The sequence below is a fragment of the Knufia obscura genome (assembly GCF_036327395.1).
Source record: "Knufia obscura strain CCFEE 5817 isolate CBS 148926 chromosome Unknown scaffold_1, whole genome shotgun sequence".
In the NCBI taxonomy this organism is placed as follows: Eukaryota; Fungi; Ascomycota; class Eurotiomycetes; order Chaetothyriales; family Trichomeriaceae; genus Knufia; species Knufia obscura.
The window spans coordinates 3,679,704-3,696,965 of NW_027042687.1; the positions used below are offsets into that span (position 1 = coordinate 3,679,704).

General features: G+C 51.0%; 10 protein-coding genes across 10 annotated transcripts; 3 read left to right on the plus strand and 7 right to left on the minus strand.

Annotated features, from left to right (window-relative positions):
- Positions 1-205: 205 nt before the first annotated feature.
- Positions 206-2,139, minus strand: PMZ80_001402 (uncharacterized protein; the record flags this gene model as incomplete). Its single annotated transcript, XM_064869846.1, has 2 exons — positions 206-1,434; positions 1,524-2,139. 2 exons carry the CDS (start codon positions 2,137-2,139, stop codon positions 206-208), a joined length of 1,845 nt encoding a protein of 614 aa, XP_064735343.1.
- Positions 2,140-3,396: 1,257 nt separating this feature from the next.
- LEU3_1 (Regulatory protein leu3) lies at positions 3,397-4,878 on the plus strand (the record flags this gene model as incomplete). Its single annotated transcript, XM_064869847.1, has 1 exon — positions 3,397-4,878. One exon carries the CDS (start codon positions 3,397-3,399, stop codon positions 4,876-4,878), a length of 1,482 nt encoding a protein of 493 aa, XP_064735344.1.
- Positions 4,879-5,019: 141 nt separating this feature from the next.
- PMZ80_001404 (uncharacterized protein) lies at positions 5,020-5,304 on the minus strand (the record flags this gene model as incomplete). The annotated part of the gene is made up of 1 exon (XM_064869848.1): positions 5,020-5,304. The coding sequence occupies one exon, from the start codon at positions 5,302-5,304 to the stop codon at positions 5,020-5,022; it is 285 nt and encodes a 94-aa protein (XP_064735345.1).
- Positions 5,305-5,645: 341 nt separating this feature from the next.
- Positions 5,646-6,008, minus strand: PMZ80_001405 (uncharacterized protein; the record flags this gene model as incomplete). The annotated part of the gene is made up of 1 exon (XM_064869849.1): positions 5,646-6,008. The coding sequence occupies one exon, from the start codon at positions 6,006-6,008 to the stop codon at positions 5,646-5,648; it is 363 nt and encodes a 120-aa protein (XP_064735346.1).
- Positions 6,009-6,646: 638 nt separating this feature from the next.
- Positions 6,647-7,597, minus strand: PMZ80_001406 (uncharacterized protein; the record flags this gene model as incomplete). The annotated part of the gene is made up of 1 exon (XM_064869850.1): positions 6,647-7,597. One exon carries the CDS (start codon positions 7,595-7,597, stop codon positions 6,647-6,649), a length of 951 nt encoding a protein of 316 aa, XP_064735347.1.
- A 921-nt stretch (positions 7,598-8,518) lies between these two features.
- PMZ80_001407 (uncharacterized protein) lies at positions 8,519-10,753 on the minus strand (the record flags this gene model as incomplete). The annotated part of the gene is made up of 2 exons (XM_064869851.1): positions 8,519-9,456; positions 9,811-10,753. The coding sequence occupies 2 exons, from the start codon at positions 10,751-10,753 to the stop codon at positions 8,519-8,521; spliced, it is 1,881 nt and encodes a 626-aa protein (XP_064735348.1).
- Positions 10,754-11,038: 285 nt separating this feature from the next.
- PMZ80_001408 (uncharacterized protein) lies at positions 11,039-12,188 on the minus strand (the record flags this gene model as incomplete). Its single annotated transcript, XM_064869852.1, has 2 exons — positions 11,039-11,996; positions 12,184-12,188. 2 exons carry the CDS (start codon positions 12,186-12,188, stop codon positions 11,039-11,041), a joined length of 963 nt encoding a protein of 320 aa, XP_064735349.1.
- A 292-nt stretch (positions 12,189-12,480) lies between these two features.
- On the minus strand, positions 12,481-13,201 carry PMZ80_001409 (uncharacterized protein; the record flags this gene model as incomplete). The annotated part of the gene is made up of 2 exons (XM_064869853.1): positions 12,481-12,823; positions 12,873-13,201. 2 exons carry the CDS (start codon positions 13,199-13,201, stop codon positions 12,481-12,483), a joined length of 672 nt encoding a protein of 223 aa, XP_064735350.1.
- Positions 13,202-14,172: 971 nt separating this feature from the next.
- On the plus strand, positions 14,173-14,649 carry PMZ80_001410 (uncharacterized protein; the record flags this gene model as incomplete). Its single annotated transcript, XM_064869854.1, has 2 exons — positions 14,173-14,254; positions 14,303-14,649. The coding sequence occupies 2 exons, from the start codon at positions 14,173-14,175 to the stop codon at positions 14,647-14,649; spliced, it is 429 nt and encodes a 142-aa protein (XP_064735351.1).
- A 792-nt stretch (positions 14,650-15,441) lies between these two features.
- PMZ80_001411 (uncharacterized protein) lies at positions 15,442-17,103 on the plus strand (the record flags this gene model as incomplete). Its single annotated transcript, XM_064869855.1, has 1 exon — positions 15,442-17,103. The coding sequence occupies one exon, from the start codon at positions 15,442-15,444 to the stop codon at positions 17,101-17,103; it is 1,662 nt and encodes a 553-aa protein (XP_064735352.1).
- Positions 17,104-17,262: the final 159 nt, after the last annotated feature.

Here is a 17,262-nt window from a genome sequence, read left to right on the forward strand (position 1 = left end):
ACAGAACACTTTGACAAACGATCACAGTTTCTTTTGTACCGAGCTTGATATGATTACTAGGCGTGGCTCAGCGATGGCTCTGGGAAAACAATCGGGACTTGCAGGGACCAATCTAACCGATAATCGTCTTGCTACCTCGAGTAAGACGATCGTTTATGCTATTAGTTCCCTGCAAATCCACCTATTACAACTTGCTGTGCCACGCCTAAGAAGCCCGTTCTCTCCCAAATGGCATCTTTATGTACAAGAGAGGAACATGCTGCTGCGAACCATGAGTATCCGTTTCCCCGAACCCTCCCGACACAGCGGGTCTCCTGATAGTCGCCTTGTAAGCCATAGCCTGGTCCCAAAAGAGCGAAGCAATGACATCTTCGTCAGCAATATGGTACAACTTTGCAATTGTCTCTCGCGTCAATATACCTGTTTCCTTCACTTTCTTGTAGGTCGCCTGGTCCCCGAACAAGATGTCAAATGTCAGCTCGTAGGGGCCGGAATTTTTGCTGCGAACGACTGAAGCGATGTCTGCAAGGTAACAGGTGCCCTCGGCTGGCTTTGGCGTGAGGTAGTACTTCTTGGGATTGGCCAGTCCTTTACCTGCAGAGTCTGTGACCGTTTGTGGCTGGATGGTCTTTACAGGACGAGGTTGGGCGACAAATGAGTTGTTGCCATGGAAATCCATGACTTTGATCGGGAACAAAGCGGTGCGATCCACCTCATGCATGATGTGGTATACACAGAACTTTGCGAGCGGTCCCATGGGGACCTCGGAAGGTGTGAAAGGCCAAGCAAAATTTCCAGCGGTCGCCAGTTGGTCTGGGTAGGGCATGTGAGTAAGACCCAGTTTAGCAGCACTGGCGATCTCGTTCGCCTCATCTTGAGTCGCCGCCTTAGCTTGCACAGCAACGAAAACCTCCTTTGGCACAGTAGTGGTGTCAGGCTCAAGAGGGCCCATCACACCATTAACCCCATATTTGTGAATCTTCAGCTCAAAGTCAATGCCAGAACATCGTTCTGCCACCATTACCTCGATAGAGGCAATCCAGGAATCAAGCTGAGACAGAAGGATGGGGTCTCTCATGGCTCCTAGGACGATAGTATTGTATCCGTTCACGCGGGCACCTTCCAGCTTCACGGTATACTGTCCTTCCGGCTCAGGCTTATACTTAGCTCCCCGAACCCGCACGGTGCGCTCATCAATCTGTTCATAGGTGGTGTCGCTGAGAAGAAGTGCGCCGCCAGGTCCATGGATAATGTCAGGCCGGGTCTTCTCGTACAAGAAATGAGCAGCGACTGAAACTTCGGTACACCTCGCTTTGATATCGCAAGGAAGGATGTCGAAGTTATCGTGACGGACTATTGCAAGGGATTCCCTCGATTTTGGCAGTGCGCATACTCCTCCACACTCCATGATCTTGCCCATAGCATAATTGACTCCTGTGATTGTTTTGCTTGTCAGTAAATGCCGGCTATGGAATGTAAGGTGCTTGAGGGCTTCCACTAGAGGAATTCAGCGCCAGACTCACCCATATCTTCGAATCCATGGTATAGGCAGAATGCAGCGTAGGGCGATGGGTCAAATGCTCGACCGCCGACAATAATATCAAAGCCAGGGTTGTCCTGCATTGCCTTCAGGAACGGTTCTAGTCCCATCTGAGCGACAATCCGAGTGCTCGTCGTAATCTCATGCTCCGTAAGCTGAGGCACGGCCGTCCCACAGGGAGTGATCAAATCAGTCTTGAGCTTTTGCCGGACGAGGTCGTCGGGGATTTCGCTGTAGATACTGATGACTTTCATAGGACGGTAACCATTGGCCTTGACCGCTTCTTGAACGATATCAATGCACATATCAACCAATGCATTCTCGCCATCCCCACCAGCAGATCCAATAAGGGCAGGAACATTATGTGTATGGCAAGCCTGGACTAGCATACCAATATCTCTGGCGAGGCGGCTTCTGGGGACGTTGGGCTTCCCCAGAGCAAGACGCCCGGGACCACTATCAGTAGAGCCCCCATCTAAGATGATTGCGTCGACTCCGGAGTCTAGCGTGTCCCAAAAGATCTGCTCACTCCACCCTTGACCTAGTTGGCCAACGGGGGTGAAGATCCTCAGCTCGTCCTTGGTTCTGGCTGGCGACATGGCTGTTGGATGAGACGTCGCTTTGAGGTTTGGAAAGTTGCTATTCGTTGGTCGTGACTGCCTATGGCCTTTTACTTCCCAGAAAGTCACTGCTGCAGGTGAACACTATGGGACTTGGCGACACGTTGAGACTACTAGACGACTCGGGAGCCTAGGCGATTATATGGTTCACAGAAGACGACCACTGTCCGACTTCGCGACATCTCTTCCGCAAATCGCTTCATGATTCACGATGATTCTACCAAGATAGCGACAGAATTGTGAGTGTGCCACCCTCTGTGCACAGTCACGTTGAAAGCGAGCAGCGACGTTCGCACGATGAGAACGAGTCAGGGAAAGGATAAGGCCGAAACGTTGGTCACACCGGGGTAAAGGTCACGTGGAGGCCAACGGTGGAAAGAGCAAGCAGACACCGAGAAGGGTCACACGTGAGGTGAAAGCGAGATTCATAATGCAGATCAGGATAATTAGGTCTGGACGCCATCCGAGTTCACCGTATCAGAACAGAAGTGCGATATGCGCAAGAAGCAAAGGAGATCGCAAGCTGAAGCAGAAGAATTGCGATTCTCGCAATACGCGTCTCTTCTAGCGTGCTTTTGCATGCTTTTGCCGCGTAGCGCGTCCCCTTGAATCCACTTCGTACGATTTCATTGGTTCATATATGCCGAATACCTTCCTTACACAATTCTTCAACCGAGCTGCCAATGAGGCAGCCGCGTAGCCATCCTCGTTGTTTCGGCCGCGGGTTAGAGTTGTTCTTTTGGTGCTGAATATTGGGGAAGTTGTTGGTCCCTGGAACCGCTGCGCCTCACAAGTGTAAATGCATACAGGAGGTCCCTCCTTGGGATATGGAGGGTAATTGTCCTTGCTGATCTCTGCTCAAGCTGTGCTGACCACCTAGTAGAGCTTATTGACATACTACAGATCGCGCTGAGTATAAGTTCCCTCCCATCAACGCGAACCACGCTCTGGAGCGGAGCAACAGCGAGGCCGCCCATGAAGCTCTCGCCTGTTGATTGCTATGCCGCGATCTGACTACTGCCCTGCCCCGGCTTGACCAATCCGGTTCAATTCGCCATCAATCCCCAAGAATCTGCAATGAGAGCGAAAGCTTGCACCACATGTCGGCAGTGGAAGGCACGATGCGACGTGGCCGAGAGTTCGCTGAGTAGCTGCTCGCGCTGCCGCTCACTCAAACAGCCATGCGTCTTTGATCCTTCTTTCAAGCGCGTCTCAAAGATCAAGCGCATCCAGCAGATGTCCTCGGAGATCCAACAACTCCGAGAAGCCCTCATAAATACGCCACCCGCTGACTCGTCTTTCAGCCAGGTCTCACAGAGCCTCGAAGGAAGCGCGGTTCCTATCAACTGGGTCCCTCCCCTATCCAGCGCTTCCAGAGACAATGTGGAGTCTCCGCCTCAACCGTCACATCTATCGCAAAGCGAAAGCACCGTGTCTCGGGGCGCATCATCGGCAGCGTATAGAAGCATTGGCGATGTTGAACTGACCATTGGGCAAGTAAGCGAACATTTCAGGACGTACTTTAGGCGTTGTCATCGACACTTGTCCTTCGAGCTAAAAACGAGGGACCCGGACGAAATCTACTCGAGCAGTCCCTTGCTGTTTTGGGCTATCATCGCAGCCGCTTCATGCTGGAAAGTTCAATCTCAGCTCGACAACGAGGTCAAGACGTTAGTGGCAGCTACCCTGCACTCAAATCGGTCGATCCAGACGATCCAAGCGCTGCTGATCCTGGGTGTATGGCCGTTCAGAATCTCCAGACTGCAGGAAGATCCCTCGCATTTCTATATCGGTCTCGCGAGCCAGATGTGCCTACAGCTTGGCCTTCACCGGCCAAGTCAGCCGTATTCGCATCTCGGTGATCGACACGAGGCAATGGCTGGAGATGCTCATATCAAGTCGACTACATCCCTAGCCTGCTTTGTGGTCAACCAAATGCAGTCCAGCTACCTTGGCGTACCATCCAGCATACTTGTTGACCTGAACTTAATCAAATCATTTGATCACCCAAGAGTCGACAGTACTCTTTCCCAGCTTTGCCGTATTTACCATGTATTGAGCCAGTCCTGCCTAGCGATTGCCGCAAACGGTCCTACACCATCCGGCCTGCTTGCACCCGACGCCCGCCTCAACATGATGAAGCTATGCGGCGAGCAGCTCTCCACTCTCCAAGCACAATACCTAGGAAATATGAACGACATTGTCAAAACATCGTTTCTATATGCCAGACTACAGATCTGGTCATTCGCGCTCCTCGACGACATACCCATGTCGAAAGAGCTGATCGAGATAATAAAATGCGCAGAGGAAGACGCATGCGAGCTCATCGAGCTGTGCTACGGCACAAACCTCTCAATCGGCCCTTACATCGTCCGGCAGGCCATGTGCTACAGCGCGTTCGTGCTGGCGAGAATATTGCAGTGTCCGTATGACACACAGCGTGAGGTACTGGAGGACAACATCGAGCGTGTCTGCCAGGCGATGAGCACAACAGCCAGCACGGACAACGATATTATGCGGAAGGTGGGCCCGTTGCTACGTGCATTGCCATACATCGAGGACAAGAGGCGATCGCCTCCCATATTGTCACGTATGAGCGCTTCTATCGTGTATGATTCTATCAAGATGTATTGGGAGAATATGGATGAGAGGAACCCTGATCAGGGGCCCTATACGTTGGATTTTGATGGGTTTGATTGGGATACGTTGGTGCTCTAGAAGATTTGCGTTGGATGGGAGCTAAGCTACATGGCGCCTCATACAACCCGACAAACTCGCACTTGCACACAACCACGGTGGTCGATCAGGCTGTGTCTATGAAGCACAATACCTCCGCTCTCAAACGCGTCAAACGACTGCTTACTTCCATCTCTTCGAAGCACTGTATTCCTCCCAAGCGTTCACAAATATCCCGACTCGATCTTCTTCAACTATCCTGTGCAAGTGACGTTGATCCTTCATCTCGGCCTTGACGCGCTGCAACTGTGCGCCATCATCGAAGTTCGCGATACACATGTCTTCAATCAAATCCGGGCCTCCATCCAAACGAAGGAGTTTACGGAGCGCGTCCTCCGCGTCTGGGAATTTCTCCGCCCCTTTGTCGTATGAGAACTTCATCTGTCCTGCTGTGTAACTAGCCGTCATTGCTGGTTTATTGCCAAGAAATAGGTGGTCAGTGACGTGAATGTTAAGTTCGAACTCGAAGGACTTTCGAAGATTGATCAAGGACAGGAGAATGTACAGAGTGGGCGGGAGGACGCCATCGAGCAGCGCTTATAGATCCATCTTGCAGTGTACCTCCAAATATTCGAGGTTCGGCATCGTCGGGGATCTCACCTCCGTGATGTCGTTGCCTCGAAACTTGATTATCGATGGAACGACGAAATGGTCCTCTTCCTCGGTGAAGAATCTTTCTAATTCGATCTCGGAGACAGACAGTCGCCTGATCAAGTCACGCAGAGGTCGGACTTCTGGTAGTACGCTGGCTATGTGGTTGGTCGGCCATGAGAGCTTGATTGTGGTTGTCTGATAGAATAGACAGCGCTCTCGTTACTGATCAACTTGTTGACGTAGAAGAGAGGGTGACCAGAGTATCTAGCTCGAGTATTGCCAGAAGAGAATATGCGATAGACGTATTCTGGGTAGACGCGGACGAGATCAAGTTTGCCAGGGTAGGATAGATACTCGACATATTCGTGTTCATCCTCGTCTTCGCTAAAGTCGTCGTCAACGTCGTACTGTCTCTTGTGCGCAAGGTGTTTAGGGCTGTGGACGATGGTGGCGTAGTCACTAAAGACGTATCTCCAGATTGCGACTCGAAGTTCGGCGGGTAGCGCAAGTAACGTCATCTTGCTAAACACCTATGCTTGTGTATGCTTTCCCTGATGTCGGTCGCTGTTATATGTCTCTGAAGCGGTTGTGGGTCGGTCAAGAAACGGCGGGTACTGCGACTTCGATTGTTGAGAAGATCGTGTTTCGAGGATGTATGATTATTGCAGAGGTGCAATGGTAAGGTGCGAAGGTAGAACTCATCGCAAGATCGATGCGCGCCAGGTAAACAAGCAGATGGTGTAAGAGACGTGATTGCTGTCACTGCAAGTGTCACGGAGACCGTGAAACGTGGCCTCAGCCTTCCATGGTTGTATCACATTAGTGAAGATCCTGAGTGCCGTGATAAAGCGCAAAGCATGTACCTGCCTGCACTTTCACTTTGAATTGGGAGGGTAGCTGCAGCCTAATAGTAAGCACGATGGGAAAGGACACTCACTTGGGGACAGCGGCTCGAGATCTGCCAGTCGGTGGGAACGACTGATTATCATTCTTTTAGAAAAGTACATTCATCCACTCGCGCCACCCACATCGTTTTTGGACTCCGATATTTTTCAGTTCTCCAAAGGCACGGCCCCGACGCACAGCGATGCTTCCTTCTTAACGTCCCTTCCCGTAGTCTCTCTTGGATCTGGCCGCCATGACGATCGCTGGCACCTTATGTAATCCCAAACCATGCCATCCACGCTGCTTCAAACACTTTCCACCTAGACTGATCTATCAAAATTCGCTGCTTGATTGTTTCTAAGTCACCCATCTGTAGAGTATGGATCTGTCGAGGGTGCCCCAGCCTCAAATCTCGCCTAGTCGAGCTAGCAACAAGTTGATCCAACAACCACCCATAGCTGTATACGGGCACTTCTGTTGCTCCATTATTCCCATCCGTAACCAGTCGATGTCGCGGTCGCAGACAGAGCTGGTTCAAAATATCTTTCTCCCATTGAGCGTTAGCTGCAACCCCGGGTGTGTAGCAGAAGTCAATCTTGTCATCGACAACCCAACCCAAGAAGAGCGGCCGATGTGTGCCAATCTCTGTAGCTACGATTGTCAGATTGAATTCGAATGGCTTCTGGAAGTAGAGCAGCTTAATGAGTGTCCCAGGATGACACTCTATAGCCCACATGTTGTGACCCATAAGTAGATGCCAGTGCACGGTGAGTTTCTGCAACGCGGGAAGACGCCGGAACTCGACTGTGGGTGGTGATGTGCGGATGGCATTAAGCTCGGGCGCAAAGAACACAAATTGCTCGAGTTCGTTGTCCTCGAGGCTCAGATTGCGGATTCTGCGGGTCAGCTCGAAAGGCGGACGCAGTATTGTCAGGGCTGCGGTCGAATCGATGGAAAACATAGGATCCTGCCACAATCGATCTCGCTTGGAATTATGTGACATGATCAGCTCGCCGTAAATCTGTTTGCAGACGTACAGTATCGGATGGCCTGGCATGGTCTTTTGGCTGTATTCCTGGAAGATCAAGGTTGTTTTGTTCCACACTCGGATGTCTGGCATCTTGATCGCGACATGCGAATTGGCGAAAATGAGGTCATAGATCATGTCTCTGAGCTCTTGTGGCAGACACAAAAGTCTCGACTGTTTTTGAGTAATGTCCATTGTGGATATGCCGACTGTTATGGACTTTGTGATGGTGTTCTACGATTAGAGTTGTCAAGTTATCTTGGGTTAATGGGTTCGACGGGTTGTAAGGCTGTGCTCTTGTATGCGAGAAGACCATGAATTTGTTGAGTCTCGAATCTTGCTGTATATCTTAAGCGGTCCTGAGCCTCGGTGACGCGTCGGAAGTGCATCGTACTTCACAACGAGATGTGCCGTTGTTTGGCATTCGAGCAACAATGGGTGTGCTTTGTCACTATGAATGAAAACGAGGCCGAGTCATGCACCTCCATCTTCATCGTTGCACTTGTGGTGTCCACCTGAGTATATGTATAGTAGTGCAGTTGCCTGCGTATCACCGGTCATGCCTTTCAGTTCACTGGCCCTGCTGACGGCTTTTCCGCGTGAACATGATAGCACGTTAAAGTCACGTTCCTCCGACAAACGGAGTCAATGTCATCCAGTGCGTCGGTGCAGTTTCCAGACAGGCCGGAGAATGATGCAACAAGTGTAATAGAACATTCAACAAGGCAGAAAGGAAACATCGAAGGAAATGCATGCCAGATTGACAAACTTTGACAAGCAAAACAAAGTGACGTCATACGTTACCGGAGCCCCTTTCATAGGGGGTAGGCGCAAAACCCGGGTCATTTTGAAGCAGTCGCGGGCAGGTCTGAAGTGCTTTTGAATTTCATCAATGCTATCTACGACTCATAATGCCATCGTCTGATCTCTCTTGCCTGTGTCACCAGCGATGCTTTTCGCCCTGAACCTGTTCCCGCGTCCTGAAACACAATATCCAGTTCCACAGCATACTAACGATAGATACCATCGACTCTTGATCCGTTGCCCTTCATGCAATATGCGCACTTACAGTACGACTACATCCTGCATAACTGCCGCGCATCTCCCGCCAACAGCTCAGTAGAAGGAAAACGCTCGCCATGCCTCTGCAAAGCGACCTCTCATCGACTCATCGATGATACCACGTCCCTCAATCACCTCTAGATCCTCCTTTCTCAACAATCTCACCGCTGTTGGTGTGTACATACGCGAGTTGACACCTCTCAAATTTCGAGTGACAAGTTCTCTAAGAATGTTCTTTTGGCCCTCTGGTAGTGCTGTGTCAATCCAATCCGGACTGCTTGGCGTCGGAAGACACAACGAGAGGCGCAAGACTTCTTCCCAGAGCTGTTGTGGTTGTCCATCTTGGTATGTGAACAAGAGATCTTCGCCCTTGATCTTAGCAGTTAATATTACAGGTGGACTCCATAGATCATGACTCTTGATGCCAAATTCGAAGTGGAAGGGCTTGCTAAAGTAAACGAATCGGACAAGGTGATTCATCATCATTTCATGCTTGATGGTGCCCGTTTGTCGGACCGTCACCAGATTCAATTTCAGGTTGGCAAGATTTGGCAGGCTTCTGATCTCGATCGCATTTCGAGTGGACGTCCGCACCTCATCTAGCAGTGGGTAAACTATATCCAATAGATCCAGCTCGTTGACTTGAAGCTCGAGATGTCTGATCCGCAGTGCCAAAGCCGAAGGCAGCTGCTTGTAGTGTTTGATGATGTCTCTGCCAAGCTTGAATTGTGTCCTATCGTAGAACATGTATCGGATGTCGTTGTAGGTCTGTCGACAGACGTGGAACAATGGGTGCGGGTGACGGCCTTTTCGACGAGATCCGAAGTCCTTGTGTAGCTGCAAGGTTGGTGACTTGTAGAGATTGCCGGGCATATAGGTAATAGTGGCATTGGAGTCGTCGAAGACATGAATCCAGACGATGATCCGGAGCTCTGCTGGAAGACCAAGTAGTCGTGAGGTGTTACCAGGGTGAGGCTCATCGCCCACAACAGCTGGAGCGGTCATATCGTGTGAACAATAACGATTTGGAATGGTAGGTCAATGAGAAGTTGAAGGTCAAGGTGGTAGATAGCAGATAGGAGTAATAGAAACAGATAGAATGAGGGATGTATGGTGATCTTGTGCTGCATGCGGTTTTTCAACCCTCGAAGTGACTGTCACTGCACTTGCACTCGTAACTTCACCATGTCACGTGATATAACGCGGCAACTCCTAAGGCTGCGATGGTGAACATCACGAAGCTGACGTTGAAATTTTGGAGCCACGCTTGATATCGACGAGACTCACATGGCAGAGATACTTTCACATTCCTAGACTGTGCGGAAATCTCTGAGCCCAGCAATTACCGAAGCGTTCCCGCATCACCGGCTCAATGATGCCTCGCTCTTCGATGAGCTCAAGAGCTTCCGTTTTGAGTGCAGGCGCCCATGGCTGAATACAAGAGTCGGTGAACAGCGGAATGGGTGGATTCTCAGAGACCAGTACATTGAGGACGTTTCTCTTCGATCGCCGGGCCAGAGTCTGACGGCTTGGAGGTTGCGATTGTTGTAGGTGTAATGTAGAAACCAGGCTCTGCTCCACGGCCTCGGCCCTTGTGGCTTTAGGCTGCCAATTGAATGACACACTTCCTTCTCTTGTGTCAAGCTGAGCAGTGAAAAGCGTTTTCTTTGTCCGGAGTTCCCGCCCGATAATGTTGAGGTCGAACTTGAATGATTTGGTCATGTATATCAATCGTACCAGGTCAGCCTCTGAACCGCCATCGAACTCAGGAAGCCTCGGGATTAGCATAGTATGGTCAACTGACAGACGTGTCAAGACTGGAAAGTCAGTCAGACTCAAGACAGCGGTGTCCGAAGATGTCAGCTCATTCAAGAAGGGGATAGACAGATTGCAAGGAAACGACCAGAGTTGATCAGTTTGCAAGTGCAGATGTCGAATGCTCTGGCGGACTCCAGTCGATATGGATCTGTTCAACACAAGGTCGTTACTCAAGCTGAACCTCGACATCTCGAACCAAGTATTGCAGGCTTCTTTGGATATTCGTTTGTTGACGAGCAGCAAGGAGCGGGAATCGTTACTCAGGTTGAGCCATGCAGTCCGTGTACAGTCACCTGTGGAATCGGTTACCGCACGCGCCTCGTAGATAGCATTGTTTGCTGGCGCCAAAACATACCTCCAAACCATAATTCGAAGTTCTGCAGGCAGATCCAACAGCTTTGAGCTGGGATGGTCTCCTTGAATCGTTGCTGGTACCATGGAGACAGGATTTGACTCGATGTCGAGAAGCATATTGCTGGTAGGGATGTACGTCATGACGCTGAAAGACAGTGGTATCTCCGCACCAATTGACAACGATGCGGTTCAGGTTCAGTAAAGGGAGCCTCCCAGGAGGGTCTGAGTGAAGTACAAAGGTGATGAACAATGGACATCGTTCACAACGCTTTGGGCCTTCTTTGTTGCTGCTGTCAACGCTGTAAAAGAAGCCCGGTTGTAGCGTTGGAACGACCACCAGGAGGCCGCCGTGTGTCTGTAAACGGTAGCAATGTTCTGTCTATCCGAAAGGAACCCAATCAATTATCTGTTTGTCACGACCTCGAGCCCGTCTCCTTCCTCTTGCAACACGAATTCCCTGGTCTGAACGAGGTAATCAATCATGTCGAGCAACTGGTCCTCTCTGCTTCTCGGGTAATGGGCGTGATCAGCAGCGGGACCAATGAAAGCCTGTTGCACAAGCTGTTGAAGATGCGTACCGTATTCACCTGCCCAGACCTTCATATCGAGCGCGCCAAGCTTTGTCTGTATGTTGAACACACGCGGGTCTGAGGTGCCCTGCACATGCGCGACGTCTGACGATGCACCTTGAGCATGTATCTGGCTTGAGCTAATGTGACTCGATGTGTTGATGTGCGGACTGTCTATATCCGAGGTTTGTACTCGTATTGCACTTGGCTGTGGTCGTTTGGCGAAGTTGTGCAGCGGAATGGTCGGGTTTTGCTGGATGAAGGTGGAAACGGTGTTTGAATCGGGATCTGTGACTTTGTCGATACTCGAACCGTCTGCGAAGATAATTCTATAGGCCAAAACGTATCCCAACGTCTCCCAATTACTGACACTCGGGTGGACGTCAGCGGCGTGGCGCTGCAGAGATGACTCAAGATCACTATTGTTAGTGACCGTATACCATTTGTCGAAGTGTAGGCCTTGACACAAGCGACATCCTATTCGGGGCGCTCGATGTACGACAGAAGTTGGGCTATGGGCAGGGGCCATGGTGGAAAGTTCCTGCTCTTGGCTGGTGAACACTTGCTCGGCTGCCTGTGAGGGAGTGCCAAGTCCATGCAAGACATCCGAGCTTGCTTGTGGAGCGGAATTGCCGTTTGTCAATTGGCTCTCCTTATCGGCTTCGGTGTCGGCCAAGTAAACAATAGATGCATCAGCTTGCTTGACTCTGTAGCCCCACTTGAAGTACAAGTGCTTCCAGTCAGTAACATGCGGGTGCTCCTTCGCAATATGAGCTTGAAGCGAAGCATTCCTGTCCCAACGTTTGCTTTGGCATAGTATACATCCATAGAGGGGATCTCGTCGAAGTGCCGCAGTACTCATGATTGAGCTCGGTGTCGATTCGATCAGTGGCAGTCCGTACCAAGCGGTGGCACGGCAAAATCGTGCTTAGGCAGTAATGTAGCTAGAGAATGTGGTGAGAATAGAAGCCATTTGACGGCATGATCACATTCGTATTGGAGCCGTCGAGTTTGCACACCATACCGTTTGTGTTTGCCGCAAGCTGACAATTCCCTGTCGAGGTGGTATTGCTCATAGCCGTCAGCTGAGTGTGACCATCATCAAGACCACATATTGACCGATGTGCTGTCAGGCTCCGCGGTTGGGCAGATCACATCATGAAACTGAGGCGTGTGAGCTTTGAGCAGGCAAAGCCAGACCAGGTTCCAGAGGGTATCTGATGGTGATCAAGTGTCGGTCTTCAAGTTGCCTGTGGCTCATCCATTTCCCGGTCATCATATCTGCCTGACACGTACTGGTATCCTCGTATCTAGTGCTAGTCGGTCTGGCTTCTCAAGTTTTACAGATGGACTCAAAGTCTCTCGTATGGACATGAGTTGCCTTGTCGCCCTATCTCTGAGCTCTTGAGCCTTGCCATCGGCAATGTCGATACTCGCTTCTAGTATCCAGCTTCCGCTAGGATCGAGCAATCGACATTTGTCTGGCGGTGGGAGATGTGAGATTTCTGTGGGATTCTGATCAGGCTGAAGAGCTGGCAGTTCCCGGAGTCGATGAAGAAAGAGTGTCGTGTCCTGGCTATAGAAATTCTTGCCTTCAACGTAGTATCGTTGGACGTACCTAAGAAGCATTAGCAGAACTGCTGTTTGTGTATAAATGACTGACCTACTCATATCCCAACAAACTCAAGAACGGAATCAGATCTCCGTCCTCGAAATTTGTGCGAGAAATCAACCTTGTGTTCGTTGCCTGTTGCCCAGCTTCAGGAGTATCTTTGAACTCGAAGGTCCATTCAACTTTTCGGCTATCTGACGATTGCTGAGGTGCGTCACCATTTGTGCCAGCTTCATAAGCTTCGTTATATTCAGTAATAGTACTGCGGTCACCAATTTTGCCAATCAACTGCACAAAGTAGACTCCGGACTGCAACATAGTCCTCAGCTTCTGAACTTCCTGTTGCTGTTGAGAATTGGCCTGACTGCTACCAGAGCCCTGCATCTTGTCCAGGCCAGCCGGTTGGCGTGCCTTGAAAACGAGGTGGACCTCCTCGACATGTTGTGGTTGCATACAGCACACGCCTGCCAATTGTTGGACTAGTCCGTCATGGCGTGCTGCAGGTACAGAACCATATAAGGACAGTTCATGCATAACGGAACCTTAAGGAGTAGTTGAACAAGGCGAGCAGGCTGTAACAAAACTAGTGCTCTCGGAATGGACTTTTGCAGAAAGCAAGAGTCGGGCAGAAGGACGCGGTGAGAAGGAAGCAAAAAGTGAGAATGTGGACAAAGCTCATTCGTCCATTTTCGACCTACCGATGGCTTGTGCGAACAAGCTTGGTGACGGCGTACCGTTTTGCTATCCTTGTGGACTGGACTCGTTCGAGATCAAAGTATGCGTTCACTATCAGAACTGATGCTCATGTCAGAGACAGCTCAAGTGGAAGACTTGCAATGAGAGTAAAAGAGTTGAGCGTGGTGTGATGGAAAACACCTGACTGAACTGTCCGTTTGGGTGGTCTGATACAGCGGGCAAAGCCGAGATCGCGTCATGATTGGCCGGTATCGCTCGGCATCAAGTTCGGAGCTTGGAAAGCATGCTCGGTATGGTCGCGACTGCACTTTATTTGGTTATTGGTTCCAGCTGTCCGATCACTTCCATTGATATTTGGTGAAAGACGACTGAAGTAGAAGTGCTCGTCACACGTATCAATAACACGTTCTGTTCAATCCCCGTTCTATTCTTTCCAGCAAGCTCTTCGGACCCCGGTGTCAGCCACGGTCGATCCTCCAGACTCACCCCAAGCCATCAATTTGCTGCTTTACGAGATACGAGAAGACTTTCCACAGACGACCAAGCCCACCAAGAATAGACGGGGACACGGCGGTACATATCAGGAGATAGACCACGGCGAGCAGGAGCCTAGCTCCCTAAGTCGACTTCCACCTGACAACACACCTCTATATCTCACAATGCTGCGACCTACAGCTATTCTGAGAGCATCTCATGCTCGGACGCCCTTGATCAAATTTCTGGGCAAGAGATCACACCCAAGTAGGTCTGATTTCTACTTAGCGCAAACCATTTACTTACATATGTTAGAACAAGTAGACCATACACCACAACCACACCCAGCCTCCCCGACCCACGAGCTCCCAGAATCCTTCGCAAGTTACAGACAAAAGGTACAGCAGCACGGTCCGCTGGGCGGCCAACAGAACAACAACGGCTCGGAAGCGCCGAGGCCTTCAAAGTCTGCAGCGGGCGTCATGGGCGGTCCGATGACTTATGGCGCAATTGGCGGAACACCTGGTAGTAGGCTGGGTCCGATCAAGCCTAAGGAGGGGGAGTACTTCGATGTCTCAGAGCTGCCGAGGCGGTTCCAGAAAAAGGTATGGAGTGACGAAGAGATGGATGCTGTTGCGAGTGGTGGTGCGAGTTTGTGGTAGAGCTTATCAATCTCGAATGAGGGCGCTTTCAGGAGCTCCGTGGTCCAGGCTCTGAGAGAGTTTCTCACCACTTGTAGTCATACCTACGACACAAGCATAAGCTGGTCGACAGTCTGCCCAGAAAGTGGCCGCACCGGGCTTGAGGATGAGGTCATGGTTAGTGACCCAGGTCCATATTGGGGCTATGCACATGTACGAAAGATACCCTATGAATCAACGTTTCGCATATACTGTCTCACAGACCATATTGTAGCCTGGTTGTTACGCCGATGAGGACTTTGGTGGCATGGAACTGACCCTCCCTCAGCCAAGCATATCATTCTTCGCAATTCTCCCGACGTGCCAAGACAAGAATGCTCAAGACCTCAACTCCTACTATAGCTAACTCTAGTCATATCTGTCTGTATTCACTACTCTGCACCAAACATTCAGCCGTGTGTCCTCCCTGTGAGCTAGTACTATCGTGCGGAGTAACCAACCACTGAATCTCAGATAGGTATCGATCACATAGTCAGATGCTCCCGCACGCCGACCAGATTTATTCGTCTCTTCACAGTGGCAGGTCTCCAAACAGATGCTCTATGTACCAGCCTAGCATCTAGCAATTCACACATCAATAATGGAAACGACATCTCCTCACCTTCACCCATGAGAATATACAACGCATAAACGTGTCGGTCTAGCTACTCCTCGGCGAGCAGACCACATCTCTACCCACCACACCATGTAACACCCGCACGATCACGCCTACTGTAGCAAGCAATAACAGTAGCCCCCTGTAACTCAACAGCCATGGCGCCCAAGAAACAGCTCACACTAAGAGAAATAGACCCGACCTCCGGTCAAACCACAAAGACCTACATCTTAAGCACAATCGACGCAGGCCTCGGCAGCAATAAACAGAATGCACGTCTCGACCAGATACCACTACAGCCAAGCACAACCGCAGCAACAGAGATACATCTACACACCAACGCCCAAAGACACCAATTCAACTTCAACGCATTACTACTCACCTACTACCACACCCTCCTCACCCACCTCAAATCCCTCTTCCTCCCCACCGGCTACCCCCACACCGTAACGCCCGATTACACCCCCTACCAACTCTACGACAGCATCCAAGCCTTCGCGTCCACAATAGCCGGTCTACTATCCTCTCGGGCGGTCCTACAGTCACTCAACGTCATCTCCTCATCCTCCTCTCCATCCTCATCCTCCGACACACCAAATAGCACCAATACCATCCCACCCGACTCCGCCACAGCAGCAACAGCCGCAACCCTCCTCTCCATCCTCCAATCCACCCTGTCCAACCTAACAACCATCCTCTTCGCATCCCACGCCGCGCCAAGAATAAGCACCGACGTGAAGTTCTACCGGTTCCTCGCTGATGTCGCGAATGACGCCGCCTTCGTCCTTGATCTACTCGCGCCGTCGTTACCGGGGACGTTTGGCGTGCTGCTGAGTTATCTACCCATGTTCGACTTCGTTTCGAGAGGCGAAACATCTCTGCTTCGCCTCTACAGACTAGAGCTTCTAGCACCGTTCATAGCGAGTCCGCGCGTGGTAGTCCTCTGCACCAGCGCAATGCTCCGCGCAATATGTGGCGTCGCAGGCGGGAGTAGTAAAGCCGTACTCAGTGCTCATTTCGCGCGGGATAACCCTGAGAGCGTGGGCGACTTGAATGCGAAGGATGGCTCCCAAGAGACTGTGGTGAATCTAGTGGGGATGTGGATTGGCGGGTTCGTCGTGTCACGGGTTGATGGGTTCGGCGCGACGTGGTGTTGGATGGGGGTGTTGCTTGCTGTGCATATGTGGGCGAATTATCGGGCTGTTAGGAGTGTGCGGTTGAGGGGGTTGAATCGGGAGAGGGCGGGGGTTGTGATGGGGAGGATTGTGGCTGGGGAGGGTGCGGGTGGAGAGGGGATTGGGGTTGATGTTGTTGGGAGGGATGAGAGTGTGCTGGGGATGAGAAGATGGATTGCGAGGCTGTGGAGACGGGAAAGCACAGCGACTTGGCGGTCGTGGAAGGTTGGTGTTTCGGTTGAAGAATTTCTGGAGGCTATCGGCGGGAGTGGCGGCCAGCTTGGGCGCTCCAAGACCGCGATGAGACAATTGGCAGCAGATCAATTGTCCTCGTTGATATCGATATTTGAGGGTGAGGCATATTTATTGTGGATCAGCGAGCGAGGCAAGGTTGCAATCGCACTGAAGAAGGATGCGACACCAGTGACGCAGTTGCGGGCGTTTTATCATGCTTTCTTGGCGCAGCAGTCGCAAGCGCGATATTCACGGAATAAGAGACAACAGGTTCTCGAATTGCTATCTGACTCGCTTGAGGAAGTGAGGCAAAGCTGGGAGAAAGTCCGTTCGAAGCTGGAAGAAACTGGCTGGGACTTGAACTCGACAAATCTTGAGGACGGGCAAGGTGTCAGAATCGACATGAGCTAAGCTGCTCGACTGCTGTATTCATGCAGCCAGATTATTCTTTCCCCCGCAAATGCATGACCTGGCAACTTTACGTGAATTTGATCATTCGGTATGTTCGGCCTAGCAAGATGTGCACCGAGCACGAAACCTGATCATGCCGGACGATGAATACTGAGAGTA